The 17,490-nt window shown below is 40.4% G+C and overlaps 2 protein-coding genes across 3 annotated transcripts; both read left to right on the plus strand.

Moving 5' to 3' along the window:
* Positions 1 to 1,632: 1,632 nt before the first annotated feature.
* On the plus strand, positions 1,633 to 8,558 carry si:ch211-227n13.3 (uncharacterized). 2 transcript variants are annotated; one of them, XM_053634944.1, is made up of 7 exons: positions 1,633 to 1,979; positions 2,167 to 2,260; positions 4,106 to 4,385; positions 4,570 to 4,645; positions 4,746 to 4,859; positions 5,251 to 7,293; positions 7,530 to 8,558. In XM_053634944.1, the coding sequence occupies exons 3-6, from the start codon at positions 4,130 to 4,132 to the stop codon at positions 5,918 to 5,920; spliced, it is 1,116 nt and encodes a 371-aa protein (XP_053490919.1). In that variant the 5' UTR covers positions 1,633 to 1,979; positions 2,167 to 2,260; positions 4,106 to 4,129; the 3' UTR covers positions 5,921 to 7,293; positions 7,530 to 8,558. The 2 variants fall into 2 exon arrangements, with proteins under 2 accessions (XP_053490919.1, XP_053490918.1); XM_053634943.1 differs by having other exon boundaries at positions 2,167 to 4,385.
* A 1,427-nt stretch (positions 8,559 to 9,985) lies between these two features.
* On the plus strand, positions 9,986 to 16,392 carry nxph2b (neurexophilin 2b). Its single transcript, XM_053634950.1, has 3 exons — positions 9,986 to 10,592; positions 10,829 to 10,936; positions 15,109 to 16,392. Exons 2-3 carry the CDS (start codon positions 10,877 to 10,879, stop codon positions 15,844 to 15,846), a joined length of 798 nt encoding a protein of 265 aa, XP_053490925.1. The 5' UTR covers positions 9,986 to 10,592; positions 10,829 to 10,876; the 3' UTR covers positions 15,847 to 16,392.
* Positions 16,393 to 17,490: the final 1,098 nt, after the last annotated feature.

Below are 17,490 nucleotides of genomic sequence, written 5' to 3' on the forward strand. Positions count from 1 at the left end.
ACCAACAAAAAAAAAAAAACAACAACAATATTTAGTAATACGTCTGTGTTTTGCTGTGGGCATACTGGTTTTAATGTGTAAAACCATCATGCCATCGCTAAGAGGAGATTCATGATCCCGAACAAACCTAATTACACAACTGTGGAGGCAAAATACTGACAAGAGATGCAATAATCCTTTTAATAAGAGGGGCATTATATCATGCATTAACCAGAGACAAATGACCTCGGACAAATGATCTGTACATCCAGTTGTGTATGTTGTTGGTGTGTAATATGTAATAAATAAGGGCGTTTATTTCACATGTAGATAGGAATAAAATGGATGGGGGTGTGAGATAGCGAATATTTCCATGGTGATGTCAACATTATTGTAATGTCTTTGTTGCCATTTTATTATTATTATTATTATTATTATTTTTTTTTTTGTAAATATTGAAGATTGATGCTGAGTGATAAAATCAGCGTTGCTTATTTAAAGTTGTTTCTATTTATGATGTTAAACGATGGCCATGTGTCTTTACACCTGTGTGACATCTTCGACAGTTACGGTAACGGCACATAATCATATTGCTCATGCGAAATACGTATATAATAAGAGGGAAATTATTTGCAGATTTCTTTTCTCCAACATGCCACTGACATGTAACCACTGTATCATCCAAACACATTAAATATGTGCAATTTAAATGATAAAAAGTCCTTTTTTCATAATTTTTTTTTTCTGTTAAAAAAAAGATGAAGTAAATGTCTAACCTTATTTGGTGAATGCACCAATAGGTCCCTGGTTTGATCCCGAGCTAAGGTTACTTCCTGTGTAGAGCTTCTGTCCTATACAGAACTTCACATTACAAACCTAATGATACTAATAGACATACAATACAGTCAATCTCTAATCTAAATGTATAGTCATTGGGAAAAAGAAAGTCCACCCTTCATCAAGTCTAGGTCTCATAGAATATCAGAGAACAGATGAACCTGCCACTCTGTGCGATTCTTCTTTAATGAGTCCCAGAGGTTTATGGCCAGGGAATTGCACAAAAGTGTGGAGGAACCTTTTCAGTGCACGGCATACTGTACACATGTTCTGCATCACCCACGTTATACAGAAAAGTTTGAGTTGCAAGAGTGCAAGTATAAACACAATGAGGCTGTAGTAGATGCGTTTTCCTGTTCGACGTGATGACGTTTAATGTCCCCGACAACCTCTGTAGTCCTATTTAGCCACTTGTTAGCATCTGTCTTTTTCAAGACATGTAAAAGCTTTTGAAAAAATCCTGAGTGGGGTTTTACTGATGTATTTTATGGCGTAGTATAAAACGTGAACATATCTTGAGCTTGGCCATATTTCAGGCATTTAACCCAAAAAACCCATTCAAAAACTTCGGGACGATGGATGTCCAGTACACAGGAAAATGAAGTCGAGCTCACGAGAAAACAACTTTTGTTATGTCAAGATCACGAGAAAACAACAAAGAAAAAAAAGAATAATGCATGACCCCTTAGGACTTCCGTACTATGTTCTGTCAGCTCTCAGAAACAAATCAACCCTGGAACTTCAGAGAGTAAGTTGCTATGGCTACTTACATACCCTGAAAGTTACCTCCATTTTTGGAAGCGAAAGTTGAGGTTATCTGTTAACCCTGAGTAAATTTACCCAGGTAAGTCGCATAAACTGCTTTCTGGAATACCCCCCATTATTTATTTATTTATTTATTTAGGTTTATTTGTTTGTTTGTAACAGTAGCGTTAGCGTGCAGTTCCTGTCCTTATCCAGCAGGGGGCGATTTATTTAGGCTTATTTGTTTGTTTGTAGCAGTAGCGTTAGAGTGCAGTTCCTGTCCTTATCCAGCAGGGGGCGATACACTTCACGACTGTTTGTTTAAACACTTTGTGCCATGAAGAAGAAAAGTGGCACCAGCGGACATGTTTAAATCAGTCAGAGATAGAGATACGCTGTGGATTTTTTTCTCAGTAATGGTATGATAGAAACGCTAGAACTCATATAAACCACGTATTTCATTTGTTGTTTCTGTCATTATGATGATTTGGTATGAGTTTACATGTTCTTTATGTAGTGAGTTTATAAAAATAGGTTTGCAGCTCGGCGTCTATCTGGTGTTTGTAGGAGCTTTCATTTCCTCGCACTGTTTTCTTCTTCACACAGACGGGGACAAAGCGGTGAATCCTCCATTTTTAATAAAGCAGATGTGTTCCTCTCCTGTCGTCCAACACCCACAACACCGTCATTTCGACTCGAGGTAAGAACTCAGTGTAGTGCATCAGTGTAGTGCCTTGTAGCTGCCTGGTTATTTTACAAGCCGCTGAATCAGATTTGTCCTGCACCATGCAGTAGGAGCTGACTCCTGGGAACAGTTCTGGTAAACGTTTAAATCTGGACAAATCAATTCAGAACCAGTTTCGTCATGTAGACCAATTTTAAATTGAGAGATTTGGGAAGGAAAGGAGATTTCTATTCGAAAAAAGCGAGTCTCTGTTATTCCACTAGGGGGCAAACTAGAGCTCCAAACTCAAGGCCACAATCTCAGATCCTGGGGAAAATGTGCAAAAGTTTGCAGACCATCACACCCGTATGTGGTTCTTCCCCAAACTACTGCGACAAAGTTGGAAACGTTCAATAATGTCCTTGTATTTGAAGTGCACCTATTATGGTTTTTCAAATATTCCCTTTCATATAGTGTGTTATAGAGCTGTTTGTGAATGTAAAAAAATCTGCAAAGTTTCATAAATCAAAGCGCATGACAAAAAGAGTTATCGACTCCCAAAAGAAGGAATCAATTCTGAACAGCTGAAACGAGTCGTTAGTGATTCCAGACTTACTTCCTGTACTAACCTACGTAGGTTTGTAACAAAAAGCCCTGCCTCTGGTCTTCATCAGCTGCTCGGTGACAGCGGTAGACCAATCACAACAGACTGGGACAGCTGACCAATCAGAGCAGAGTATGCTCTCTGAAAGGAGGAGTTTAGAACGAATCCTTTAGAGCAAGTCTTTAGACACTGGGAAAGTGTGGGGGGGAGGTAATGCTGCAGTTTAAATTAAGAGCACATTAAAGTGTTTTTTTGACCTTGGATGCATGTAAATCTATTGTATGAGAGCTTTAAAACAGAGCTAGGTGTGTTTCAAAACCATAATAGGTGTGCTTTAACATAACAATTTCCCTTCACTGCAACTAAGGGGTGACACAGTGCATCTCTGGGGTTGGGGGTTAAAATCCCACCCTCCACCCTGTGTGTGTGGAGTTTGCATGTTCTCCCTGTGCTTCGTGAGTTTCCTCTGGGTACTCCGGTTCCCTCCCCCAGTCCAAAGACATGTGCTGTAGGCTGATTGACATGTCCAAATTGTCCAGTGTGTGTGTGTGAAATTGTGCCCTGTGATGGGTTGGCACTCTGTCCAGTGTGTCCCCCACTTTGTGCCCCAAGTTCCCTGGGATAGGCTCCAGGCTCCCTTGTGTAGGATAAGTGATATGGAGGATGGATGGCCCAGACCTGTTCCAGCATGACAGTGCTCTTGTGCACGAAGCGAGCTCCATGAAGACATGGTTTGCCAAGCTTGGAGTGGAAAAACCTGAGCAGACACCTGACCTCAACCCCACTGAACACCTTTAGGATGAACTGGAACACCGACTGCACCCCAGGCCTCCTCACCCAACATCAGTACCTGACCTCACTAATGTGCTTGTGGCTGAATGAATACACACCCCCACAGCCACGCCCCAAAATCTAGTGTAAAGCCTTCCTGGTAGAGTGGGGGTTGTTATAACAGCAAATGAGGGACTACATCTGGAATGGGAAAGCACATATGGGTATGATGGTCAGGTGTCAACAAACTACTGGTCATATAGTGTATGTAATACTTCATTTTTCATTTCACACTGTAACCCTCTCTCTTGTGCTCTGTTTTTTGTACTGTCAAAGAAAATTAAATAACAATTAAACAGGGTTAACCATCTTAAATACAATCAAATGCAGATGTAAAGGTACAGGTAAATCAGTAGTGACTCTACAGCCTTGTATTAAAATGCGTCTCTATGTGATGTGCACTTTGAATAATTAACAATCTGTCTTTCATTCGTCTGATTAATCAGTGAAGGCAGAAAATATCCCTACCTATGGTGTCAAAGGCTGACGATACACTGAAAAGTCTCTGGTTGAACAGAGACACTTCAGGCCACATGTGGTTATCTGACAGTCCATCTAAGTCGTGTGCAGAGAGTCCACTGGAAGGTTCCAGTTCTGAAGACTCTGTGGTCTCCGGCCCCAGCTCGCCTTCTGCTGCACTTCATTCACTGAGATGCACGATGTGTGAGAGACTTTTCTCCAAAATGAGGAGGCAAGGGCCTCCAAGCAAAAAACAAAGAGACCACGGTAAACATTTTGACAATTAACTCAAAACATTTTTGACAATCAAAACCGGACTGAGATCTTCACACAAAATACTGATATTCTGTTTGATGCTCTAGTTGCTTTGAGAACATCACGACCCAACATCTGCCCCTCGGGACTTTGGTTATTTGTAAACTAAAGAGTCCTCTCTAATTACCCCTCTCAGATCCAGCCTCGCTATCATGTGATGAGTGGCTGCTTAATAAAACCTGGCACCCACAGAGACGGAAGCAATCCAGAGGGTGTGTATGTTTATTTATTTATTTATTTATTTTTAAAGAATTTGTTGCGTTACATGTTCTTGTGATGTGTAAACACGTGTGCTGTATGGTTTCCCCCCAGGAGGTTATGGGTGCACTTGAAGCACATCAGGCTGCGAGCTGCAAAGCAGTCAGACCATGACATGGCAAATACAGCATGGTGGCCCTGCTCCAGACCTCACGTGTTCCTGCAGAGGTCTGTCCACAAAATGTGACTGGAAAAGATTTCTAGATTGGACTTTCAATAATAAATATACTTCTTTGTAATTCTGTTTAGTATGCGATGGAATGCAAGTTTACAGTTCTTTAAAGTCATTAGCGTAATGATTGAGACGGTATCAACTCCTATACAACTATAAAATGATACTATTTATCCTGTAATAACTGAGTCTGGGTCATGACTGTATGCACCATATGGATGAGAAAACAGTAGATGACCCATAAGACCTCATTAGTTCCTATCAATGTTAAGGTGCAGGTCATAACAACAATACTAATACTAATAATGTTCTAATGGATGACAGTTTATGAGAGTGTTTCCATTGAAATTGATATAACAGTTAGTTGTTTTTTGTTTTTACTTCTAGGAACTTGCGTCGCTGCAAAAAGATGTTTGGAAAGCCATCTAAAAGCAAAGCGAAGTCGAGAAATCAGCAGAGAAATCGTGCAAAATCCACAATGTGTCTGCGCAGTGGAAATTATCAGAGGAGCAAGAGAAGGAAGTCCTCAGAGAAAGACGATACACCGGAGCATCTTTCACCAGTGGATCTCAGCACTACCTTGGAAGACGAGCTGCCTGGAAACGACAGGACTCGCCGTGAGGGTGTGCCGCAGTTGGAGACAATTCAGAGCAAACAATGCGTTAGCGATACGAGTGGCTTCATGGACACTCAGGCTGATTGCAGTGGCCTGGAGGGAACTCGTAGGGTGCTGAAATTTGACACTTTTCCCAAAGCCGTGCTCGCTGAAACGCAGAAACCAAAGCACTGCCTCGTAAATAAGAGTGCAGGAGGAAAATTACATGAAGGCCCAGCAGATTTCGAAGTGAAGAACGGAGATTGTCCCAGAAGGCAAGATGAAGTTCCGTGTGAGGATTTGGATGTGTTTAGAACGCCAACGGATCTCTTCAGTGCAGATTTGAAGATCACCAGGAAGAGCAAGCCATTGCGTCCACGGAAACACAGCTTCAGGTCCATGTTAGCTGCACTTGGGCACGGTCATAAACAGATTATTAAGGAGTCCCATTCCCATCACTGATGCTTTTGCAGAAATCCACAATTTATTGTTTTTGTTTTCTCCATTTATTTTTTATTTGGTGTTAGTTACAGACTGCAAGCCAGTCTCTGTATTCAGCTTGTTCAGTAACAATTGCCCAGTCTGTACACCTGTTGTCAGATACAACATGTTTGTGTTTTGTATGAAGATTATGTGTACTAAACCCTCCAAGACTTTGCATCACAGATGCTTACTAGACCTATTTGTTAACTGTAAATGTTAAAAGACTATTCAAAGGCAAGCATCAAAAGTCATAATGTTGTGGAAGCCAGAATATCGGTGGCTTTATTTAAGTTTAAAAAAAATGTTAACTTGTAAATTCTTGCATAGAGTATTATTTTTCTTAAATTTATTTAGTCACATTCTCCATTTTTTGTTGTTAAAAACAATAAATAGGTTGATGCAGGATAATGGCTCTGGTGCAGTTTCAACTATGGCCACTAGGTGGCAGTTGTAGAACATAAACACAACCAGAAAGTCCAACTTAAACCTTGTAGTATTATTATTATTATTATTTTATTCAGTCTACTTGCAATAAGTCAGTTTATTATTAGAGTTATTGTATGGAGGAAGTGCTGTCAGTATAGAAAGCTTATCAAGTGAAAACTGAAGTATCAAGTATATTACTATGTATATTAATATATGTTCATTCATTATACCATTATCTGTCATTTTGTAAATCAGTTTCGTGTTATGGAGACTTTTCGTTACTGTTCTGCCACACACAGTGTGTGTGTGTGTGTGTGTGTCAGTCATAGCTTGTGGCCAAACCTACGAAAACCATGAATATATTCATAAATTGAAAAATACTCCACTATACATCGCCCACTCTGAGATGAATCATGCATTTATAGCATTTTAGAACTCCATACTGCAGCTTGAAACTAAACAATACATTTTATTTAAATTATTCCAGCACATTACAGCTCACTTCTAGAGTCGTAATGCTTTAGGGACACCACATTACAGAATACTCTTCCTTCTGGATGTGTGTACCGACCGTCAGGTTAACCCTTTGTGGGGAAAACGATGCTTAAAGAAAAGAAAAAAAGGCAATTCTCTGTGAGATGGAGCGAGTTTTGGGGTGTCCTCGCTCCTGATTGGTCCAAAACTATCCGAACTGGAGATCTCCGTCCAATCAGGAGCTGCGCGTGCTGCCCAGCGAAAGCCACCTGCTCAGAACGGACTTCAAACCGCGGAGGGAGCGCGTGCGTGCGCGAGACGGATCTCTTGAGGGGATCTGATGACTTTTTCCAGCACGCGAGTGTTTTTTTTTTTGTTGCTACGAATCTCCGTTTCTGAACGCTTGTGTAGGTCGAGAAGGCGCTGCGTTTCAACATGCACGGAGTTGAGCTGTGAGTTTGAATCCTTATCATACTGACACATTACTCTCATTACTGTAGCATGTGTGTTGCTGCAGGAGTGTTTTTTTTTTTTTTTTTTTTTTTTTTTAATGCATTGTTTTGGAGTAGTTTGTCTTATTCTTTGTCTTGATCTATTATTTGCAGCCATACAAATCTTAAGCTTTAATCATCTTAATGTAATCAACTATAGTGGTGTAACTTTTGGATCTGTTTTTCCTGACTTGCAGAATGAAGAGCAGCTTAATCAGTGGACCTGTTTTCTAATAACCATAGTCATGTTAAAAGCCTTAAAGATGAAGCATCTCTCAGCTCTGCTGGTTTTGTGCTTGCACATGGTAAGCTGTCTGTCTGTCTGTCTGTCTGTCTGTGAGGTAAAATTGGCCATATGCAAAAACAAAAATTCCAACAATTCCACACCTGAAGAAATTTCTTGATACACAATTTATTTGGCCGTATTTATTATTTGTTCTGAGTAGATCGTGGATTTACACACGCAAAAACATTTAAGTAAAGAAAAATAGTTTAAATTTTTTTTTTAAATAAGTAAACAGAACAAGATCATGGCGAGTCTATGTCGTCTTTTTTTTTTTTGTTTTGTGTGTGGTAATGAAATCAGCAGGTCAGAGTTTCAGAGCACAGCTTCTAAAGCACAACCCTTCACATTTGCATGTTTCTCCTGCTCCCAGCACACTTGATTCAACTAATCAGCTATATAACAGTTGATGTGGGTGTGCGAGAGCAGGCAAAAAACTAAACAGGGCGTACTCCAGGACCGGAGATGGGATCTGTGTTCTGTAAGCACTTGTAATACGCCCGCTACACTCTGAACTGCTCATCATGATGCCATTTTGAGCGAGGATAATATCCAAGCATACGGTCAAGTTGCCTCATCTACCTCAAGTGAAGGTGAGGCACTGACACTGTATAAAACGTATAGAGTTTGATAAAGAAATGGTGTTGCTCTGCTTGACCGTAGCACAGATTCAGCAGAAGAATCTGCCAAAAAATATATATAATAAATATCCTATTGTATTCTTGATTTGTACAATAGAATACAATCGTATGTATAATGCATTACGCTATTACTATTCAATATTTGTGAAATATGATTTGTTGCAATGCTGAGTCAAGGAAAAAAAAAATGTACACACAAGTCAAAAAACTAATCAAACAGTCCCTTAGTCTGAGAAAAAAGAACGAGGATAAAGACAATTCCAGTGATCCACAAATGAAATACAACAATTGGAAGTTATGGACTGAACTTGACACCTACAATAGAGCAGCACAATGGGCTCCTGTTCTGAAATTTTCCAATCCCGTTGTGTTGCATGCATTTATTTAAAATAATCTAAAGCGTACAATTGCTGGCTTTCTGCATGTTCAAGGCAGAATAAGACACATTTCTAGTGAATCTTTTACTGCGACTGTATAATTAAATCCAGTGTGTCCCTGGAAAGTATTTAGTGCAGATTAAACTGACAGATAAGCAGTTCGGTGGAATAAGCAGAACTGCAACACGTTATATTTACCTAATCCGTCTCCTCAAGAAATCCGTAATGCACCAATTGTACCCACCAGATTCTTTCTCGCGGAGAGACGAGTGCGTGATTTACTTTCAAACATGGTACATGTTCATGGTGAGGCCCAGGCACAGAAAAGACAGGTTTTAGTCCTTAATCCAGTTAAATTACAAATGAGAACGGCTCAGCGAAGAACGGAGATTGTCCCAGAAGGCAAGATGAAGTTCCGTGTGAGGATTTGGATGTGTTTAGAACGCCAACGGATCTCTTCAGTGCAGATTTGAAGATCACCAGGAAGAGCAAGCCATTGTGTCCACGGAAACACAGCTTCAGGTCCATGTTAGCTGCACTTGGGCACGGTCATAAACAGATTATTAAGGAGTCCCATTCCCATCACTGATGCTTTTGCAGAAATCCACAATTTATTGTTTTTGTTTTCTCCATTTATTTTTTATTTGGTGTTAGTTACAGACTGCAAGCCAGTCTCTGTATTCAGCTTGTTCAGTAACAATTGCCCAGTCTGTACACCTGTTGTCAGATACAACATGTTTGTGTTTTGTATGAAGATTATGTGTACTAAACCCTCCAAGACTTTGCATCACAGATGCTTACTAGACCTATTTGTTAACTGTAAATGTTAAAAGACTATTCAAAGGCAAGCATCAAAAGTCATAATGTTGTGGAAGCCAGAATATCGGTGGCTTTATTTAAGTTTAAAAAAAATGTTAACTTGTAAATTCTTGCATAGAGTATTATTTTTCTTAAATTTATTTAGTCACATTCTCCATTTTTTGTTGTTAAAAACAATAAATAGGTTGATGCAGGATAATGGCTCTGGTGCAGTTTCAACTATGGCCACTAGGTGGCAGTTGTAGAACATAAACACAACCAGAAAGTCCAACTTAAACCTTGTAGTATTATTATTATTATTTTATTCAGTCTACTTGCAATAAGTCAGTTTATTATTAGAGTTATTGTATGGAGGAAGTGCTGTCAGTATAGAAAGCTTATCAAGTGAAAACTGAAGTATCAAGTATATTACTATGTATATTAATATATGTTCATTCATTATACCATTATCTGTCATTTTGTAAATCAGTTTCGTGTTATGGAGACTTTTCGTTACTGTTCTGCCACACACAGTGTGTGTGTGTGTGTGTGTGTCAGTCATAGCTTGTGGCCAAACCTACGAAAACCATGAATATATTCATAAATTGAAAAATACTCCACTATACATCGCCCACTCTGAGATGAATCATGCATTTATAGCATTTTAGAACTCCATACTGCAGCTTGAAACTAAACAATACATTTTATTTAAATTATTCCAGCACATTACAGCTCACTTCTAGAGTCGTAATGCTTTAGGGACACCACATTACAGAATACTCTTCCTTCTGGATGTGTGTACCGACCGTCAGGTTAACCCTTTGTGGGGAAAACGATGCTTAAAGAAAAGAAAAAAAGGCAATTCTCTGTGAGATGGAGCGAGTTTTGGGGTGTCCTCGCTCCTGATTGGTCCAAAACTATCCGAACTGGAGATCTCCGTCCAATCAGGAGCTGCGCGTGCTGCCCAGCGAAAGCCACCTGCTCAGAACGGACTTCAAACCGCGGAGGGAGCGCGTGCGTGCGCGAGACGGATCTCTTGAGGGGATCTGATGACTTTTTCCAGCACGCGAGTGTTTTTTTTTTTGTTGCTACGAATCTCCGTTTCTGAACGCTTGTGTAGGTCGAGAAGGCGCTGCGTTTCAACATGCACGGAGTTGAGCTGTGAGTTTGAATCCTTATCATACTGACACATTACTCTCATTACTGTAGCATGTGTGTTGCTGCAGGAGTGTTTTTTTTTTTTTTTTTTTTTTTTTTTAATGCATTGTTTTGGAGTAGTTTGTCTTATTCTTTGTCTTGATCTATTATTTGCAGCCATACAAATCTTAAGCTTTAATCATCTTAATGTAATCAACTATAGTGGTGTAACTTTTGGATCTGTTTTTCCTGACTTGCAGAATGAAGAGCAGCTTAATCAGTGGACCTGTTTTCTAATAACCATAGTCATGTTAAAAGCCTTAAAGATGAAGCATCTCTCAGCTCTGCTGGTTTTGTGCTTGCACATGGTAAGCTGTCTGTCTGTCTGTCTGTCTGTCTGTGAGGTAAAATTGGCCATATGCAAAAACAAAAATTCCAACAATTCCACACCTGAAGAAATTTCTTGATACACAATTTATTTGGCCGTATTTATTATTTGTTCTGAGTAGATCGTGGATTTACACACGCAAAAACATTTAAGTAAAGAAAAATAGTTTAAATTTTTTTTTTAAATAAGTAAACAGAACAAGATCATGGCGAGTCTATGTCGTCTTTTTTTTTTTTGTTTTGTGTGTGGTAATGAAATCAGCAGGTCAGAGTTTCAGAGCACAGCTTCTAAAGCACAACCCTTCACATTTGCATGTTTCTCCTGCTCCCAGCACACTTGATTCAACTAATCAGCTATATAACAGTTGATGTGGGTGTGCGAGAGCAGGCAAAAAACTAAACAGGGCGTACTCCAGGACCGGAGATGGGATCTGTGTTCTGTAAGCACTTGTAATACGCCCGCTACACTCTGAACTGCTCATCATGATGCCATTTTGAGCGAGGATAATATCCAAGCATACGGTCAAGTTGCCTCATCTACCTCAAGTGAAGGTGAGGCACTGACACTGTATAAAACGTATAGAGTTTGATAAAGAAATGGTGTTGCTCTGCTTGACCGTAGCACAGATTCAGCAGAAGAATCTGCCAAAAAATATATATAATAAATATCCTATTGTATTCTTGATTTGTACAATAGAATACAATCGTATGTATAATGCATTACGCTATTACTATTCAATATTTGTGAAATATGATTTGTTGCAATGCTGAGTCAAGGAAAAAAAAAATGTACACACAAGTCAAAAAACTAATCAAACAGTCCCTTAGTCTGAGAAAAAAGAACGAGGATAAAGACAATTCCAGTGATCCACAAATGAAATACAACAATTGGAAGTTATGGACTGAACTTGACACCTACAATAGAGCAGCACAATGGGCTCCTGTTCTGAAATTTTCCAATCCCGTTGTGTTGCATGCATTTATTTAAAATAATCTAAAGCGTACAATTGCTGGCTTTCTGCATGTTCAAGGCAGAATAAGACACATTTCTAGTGAATCTTTTACTGCGACTGTATAATTAAATCCAGTGTGTCCCTGGAAAGTATTTAGTGCAGATTAAACTGACAGATAAGCAGTTCGGTGGAATAAGCAGAACTGCAACACGTTATATTTACCTAATCCGTCTCCTCAAGAAATCCGTAATGCACCAATTGTACCCACCAGATTCTTTCTCGCGGAGAGACGAGTGCGTGATTTACTTTCAAACATGGTACATGTTCATGGCGAGGCCCAGGCACAGAAAAGACAGGTTTTAGTCCTTAATCCAGTTAAATTACAAATGAGAACGGCTCAGCGTCGAGTCCTGCCTGAGCTTAATCCTCTGTTTTTCCTTACGTTTTATCGCACCTTATTTTTCTTTAAATTGTATTCAAACGTGCTTACATTGGATTAGATCTCCAATCTCGCGCTCTCTTGTTTTCTCTAATTACATTCTTAGTAGAGTTGCAGAATTTGAATAAGAGATTAGAGCTGACGAAATTTCACCATCAGTGATATTGACTTGGATCTTTACCCCAACTGGCTTCTGAACCTGAACCCAAGGTGTATTTAATTGTACAGACTACTCCAAGAATGAGCTTTCACCTCAAACCTAATACACCTCATATTTTTCTGTGAGCCAGCATGCTTACTTCTATTTGCCTTCTGTATCTAGGAATGCATTTTCCAGTAATGACCTCATCAGAATAGGTGGCCTTTAAAGGTCTAAACACCAACATTAACCCTGCATTCTGATTTCAGAGAAGTGCCGTCAGTATGAGGCATGCTGCTTAGTCTCTGAAAACCTGTATATTTAACTCTCAGGCAAATCAGTGGATTTGTGAATTGCGGTACCTTAGTGATTGATGAGCTGTGTGTGTGAATATGCACAGGTGAGGGCAGAGATAGTGCACACTGGGACTAAAGCCTATCTCATGGAAGCTGTGTGAGGAATTCTGGTGAACAGACTGTGTACAGACGCTCTTGTAGTGGAAAAGGGCCTGGAGTAGTGCTGTAGTGAAGCGGCATCTTTCCACCTTCTGATATTCTTCAGGGTCTTGTTTAGATGTTCCACATCACTGTTCTCACCTGAGCAGCCATCTGGATATGGTTCCAGCATAGGCCTGCTAACGTGCCAGAAATTGTGGCCCATCGTCTGTGGTAATTGCCAATGTCGGCCCACAGCAGGCCAAGTGTCGAGCCAATAACTGCTTGGGTCACCTATGGCCACATATCCCAAAGTTTTACATTGTAGAGCAGATGCCCACTTTCTCCCTTTTGAATTTTCTTCTAGAGGTTAAACAGGACGTTGTGGTTGAAGGCCATAAAACCCATTCGAACAAGGCACGCCCATGCAAACTTTGAGAACTTTGACGACGGACACATTGGCATCCAAAATAGTGATACCAAGAGGATCACTAAGTATGTCAAGAAATACATTTATTAAAATGAACTTTCCTAGGGCAAGGCCCAAAAGATTTGCAGGCAGTGTGAAAAGTAAAAATCGAGAAGAAACTAAGTCAAACCATATTTTGGCGTCTTGTCTGAAAAGATTGACATTGGACATTTTGAAGTGTTTCAGTGCAGTGTCCTTCCATCCCAAGACACCAGGTTAGCAGTGTACGTTTCATTAATGTTCTCTAGTCCAAGTGCCACTAAGTACACTATGTGGTAAAAGGTATGTGGACACCTGACTATCATACCCATATGTGCATGTTGAACATCCCATTCCAAAGTGGGTTCCCTATTTGCTGCTATAACAGCCTCCAGTCTTTTGGGAAGGCTTTCCACTAGACTTTGGAATTTGGGAATTTCTGACCTTAGTGGCACAGCCAACGTTCCAGTTCATCTCAAAAGTGTTCTGTGGGGGTTGAGGTCAGCTCTCTGTGAAGGACACTCAAGTTCTTCTACTCCAAACTTGACAAACCATGTCTTCATGGAGCTCGCTTTGTGATGCTGGAACAGGTTTGGACCTCTTAATTCCAGTGAAGGGAACTCTTAAACATACAAGACACCATTGTATGCTTTGAATTTTGTTGCAACAGTTTGGGGAAGATCCACATATGGGTGTGATGGTCAGGTGTCTACATGAATTTGTCCATATAGTGCATGTCTGACAAGACTCTGGTCAGCAAGACAGTTGGCACCATGGGTTTACCTGGTACTGCAAGGAACAAGAGGGTAGCAGTGTAAACACAATTCTCACAGATTTATGTTGGAAAAAAGTGGACTCAAAACTTGACACCACAAATAGACAAGACACACTTTCTGGACATTGAACCAACTGTTGGTCCAGTGCTGCAGCTCTGTATAATGTGTTGATAGACTAGTGCACTAATATACTCACTAGTCAATGAGTCTGAAACTGTTGACTAGTTGGGGGAGGATAAAATAGCAAGGCAGATGGTAAAGAAAGCAGGCTAAATATATTTCATTGGTCTGGAAATATTTCAGATTATATGAAACCAAATCTTTAGTCAACTGCACTGACTCTGCTGGGAGAACTTCATGCAAAATTATCCATTTCATTGTTTTATGCAGAGGTGTCCATCCCCATCCACTCTCAAAAAAATTCTGAACAATTCTGACTTGCCTGATCCTGAAGAAATTCTGACAAATCTGTTCATTTGAACCTTCTTCATTCATTTTATAATCCAATTGCAGTGCAGTTTCAGACATTCGCCATTCGTCTTACTTTCCTTCTGAGGACCTTCCACTGGTATAATTATTTATGCAGCTACTTAATGCTATGCAACACCTATATGTTTTGTTAAAAAGGCAGTTTTCCTAATGGGGACCAGACAAATGTCCCCACAAGGTCAAAACTTAGATATTCCTATCCTTGTCAGACATTTGGTCACCACTAAGATTTAAGCACACACACACAGCCACATCTTGTGCATAGATAAATCATACATAGCGTCATATGCGTGACACTGATGCGTGAAGGAGGTTTGGGTGATTGTGTGTGCTTATTGTCAGTTGATACAAGTGTCTTATTTCCATGGTGTAATGGTTATTCTTTACTAATTCAATCTGTGATTGTACTTTGTTTTGAAAAGTAATGAAACCTTGAGGTAACCAACGACATTTCCCCACTGTTTTGTGTCTAAAGGTCATATCTGAGGCAGAGCCCAGTGTAGCACTAGGCCCGCTAGGATGGAGGGAAAACGATAAGGATAAAAGCATTTCTCAGCATGGTTCGCGCTCAGATCTTCTCAAACCTGTGTGGCTTTTCTCACACCTGTCCTTAACCAGTGAAGCCCCCCAGCAGCCTGCAGTACAAGACCTGTGGGCCTGGCTGTTTAATCGCACAGAAGAGAACGAACATAGTCTGGCTAGAGCCAAGCGGCGACCCATCGTCAAGACGGGCAAATTCAAGAAGATGTTCGGTTGGGGTGACTTCCATTCAAACATTAAGACCGTCAACCTCAACCTATTCATCAGAGGCAAGATTGTTGACCACGGCAATGGCACGTTCAGCGTCTACTTCCGTCACAACTCCACAGGTCTCGGCAACGTGTCGGTGAGCCTGGTGCCGCCTTCCAAGGTTGTCGACTTTGAGATCAGCCAACAGGAAACCCTGGACGTCCCCAAAGACACCAAGTCCTTCAACTGCAGAGTGGAGTACGAGAAGACCGACCGGAACAAGAGGACATCCTTTTGCAGCCACGACACAGGCAGGGCGTGCTTCCAGGAACAGACGCATAGCCACATCTCCTGGCTGTGCTCCAAGCCCTTTAAAGTCATCTGCATCTACATTGACTTCTTCAGCGCTGACTACAAACTGCTGCAGAAGGTCTGCCCGGACTACAATTACCACAGTGACATGCCTTATACTTCAATGGGGTAGAGTTCCAAGATTGCCACGAGCTTAACACGTCTGTGGAATTGAATTTCTGTTATCACAGCCCACCTTTCCTTGTTACCTTCTTGTGATGAGTGGGCAGAAGAAAGTAAAGCAAGTTGAAGGTACTGCTATGAGCAATCCTCATGGAAGGTTCGAGATTATTTTAAGGAAAAGAATCTTACAAATCTGTAAAGCCTAACAAATTTTGTCATGATCCACCTTTTGATAATGTTCCGTGTTTTGCATGTTGTAATAGTATTTGTAAACTTGATCGTCAACAGTACTTCGGTGGACGTACACACTCGCAAACGTTCGTTCAGTCATTCACCTTGAACTATGATTCCTTACCAGATGATAAAGAGAACAAATCCTCTGTTTCTGATGTCCATTATGACATTACCCCTTAAATGTGCTCAGTGACATCTTTATGTCGTCCGCCAAGAAAACAAGCTATGACGTGATACGTTTTATAATCGTAGTGAATACCCGTCTTCTTGATTCATTCTGTACAATTCGTTTTTATCATTAAAAAGCTGTGATCCCCAGACACTCAAGACTAACTGCGTTCTCATGGTTGTTATATGTGATGTTTTGAACACAGGCCTGATTAGGGATTATGTAGCACAAGGCAAATTGAAAAGGCAGCAGTGAAAGGAATGCAGAAAGAAGCCAATGGCTAAAATATAATAGTGTTCTGACAGGCCTGACGTTAAGCACATGGTTTCACTAATATACAATATGAAAGGCTTTAACAGTGTGTCTCAAATACTGCACACATATAGAAAGGTTTCATATTGATGCTGGGATATCTCTTGTATTATATTTCAATTATCACCGATCTCACAGGAATGCTTTTTTCTTCTTCTATAAAATGGCTATGTATCCCCCCGCCCCGTGTCAGCAGTAACAGCGCACTTAATAACGGTTCTATAGGTTATTGTGTACATATAGTTCATTCCTATACTCGCTATATGCCTGCAATACCTTGGAACCACAACAGTATTATATTGCTAATGGAAACCAAATGTTTTTGACTGTCTACAAGGACCAAAGGGAGACAGAACTCTGCTCTTGGAGACTTATTGTCTTGTCAAGATTAAACCATAATCAAACCCATCTGACTAATATGGAGTTGTTTAGTTTTTATTAGCTAGATCTGATGATCAAGGTCTAAGCCTGTAAGTACGACAGGGAGCACGAAGTCAAGAGTCTATCCAGGATCTCCGATTCAATCCTGAGCTCGGCTTACCTTCAGTATGGAGTTTTGTATGTTCTTCCTGCGTCTATGGGTTTTCTTTGGGTTCGCCAGTTTCCTCCCAACTCCAAAAAACATGGTGGTAGGTGGATTGACACTGCCAAATTGCCCCTAGGTGTGAATGCGTGTGCGTGGTTGCTCTCTGATGGACTGGCGTCCCATTCAGGGTGTTCCCGGGACAGGCTCTGGATCCACTGCCTACGGTTACCGAGAACAAATAAACGCATTCTACTATAAACAGTGGGACTAAAGTCCAAAAATAAGCAAAGCTACTTGTGCTTTTTGTGTTTTAATTTCAAAGCAATAAATCAAAGTTCTTTTAAACCACAATACCTTTTCCAAACACAAAGAACTCTGCCATTTCATAGAGAAAGCAAAGCTGCTAATCATAG

This window comes from Ictalurus furcatus, chromosome 10 (genome assembly GCF_023375685.1).
Source record: "Ictalurus furcatus strain D&B chromosome 10, Billie_1.0, whole genome shotgun sequence".
Lineage (NCBI taxonomy): Eukaryota > Metazoa > Chordata > Actinopteri > Siluriformes > Ictaluridae > Ictalurus > Ictalurus furcatus.

What these genes read in the sequence shown, in the direction of transcription:
- si:ch211-227n13.3 (XM_053634943.1), top strand. Translation starts at nt 4,130, where the DNA reads ATGGTGTCAAAGGCTGACGATACACTGAAAAGTCTCTGGTTGAACAGA. An exon ending in CAAAAAACAAAGAGACCACG is followed by an intron (nt 4,386 to 4,569) that starts GTAAACATTTTG and finishes TACCCCTCTCAG; the next exon opens with ATCCAGCCTCGCTATCATGT. An exon ending in AGACGGAAGCAATCCAGAGG is followed by an intron (nt 4,646 to 4,745) that starts GTGTGTATGTTT and finishes GTTTCCCCCCAG; the next exon opens with GAGGTTATGGGTGCACTTGA.
- nxph2b (XM_053634950.1), top strand. Translation starts at nt 10,877, where the DNA reads ATGTTAAAAGCCTTAAAGATGAAGCATCTCTCAGCTCTGCTGGTTTTG. An exon ending in TGGTTTTGTGCTTGCACATG is followed by an intron (nt 10,937 to 15,108) that starts GTAAGCTGTCTG and finishes TTGTGTCTAAAG; the next exon opens with GTCATATCTGAGGCAGAGCC.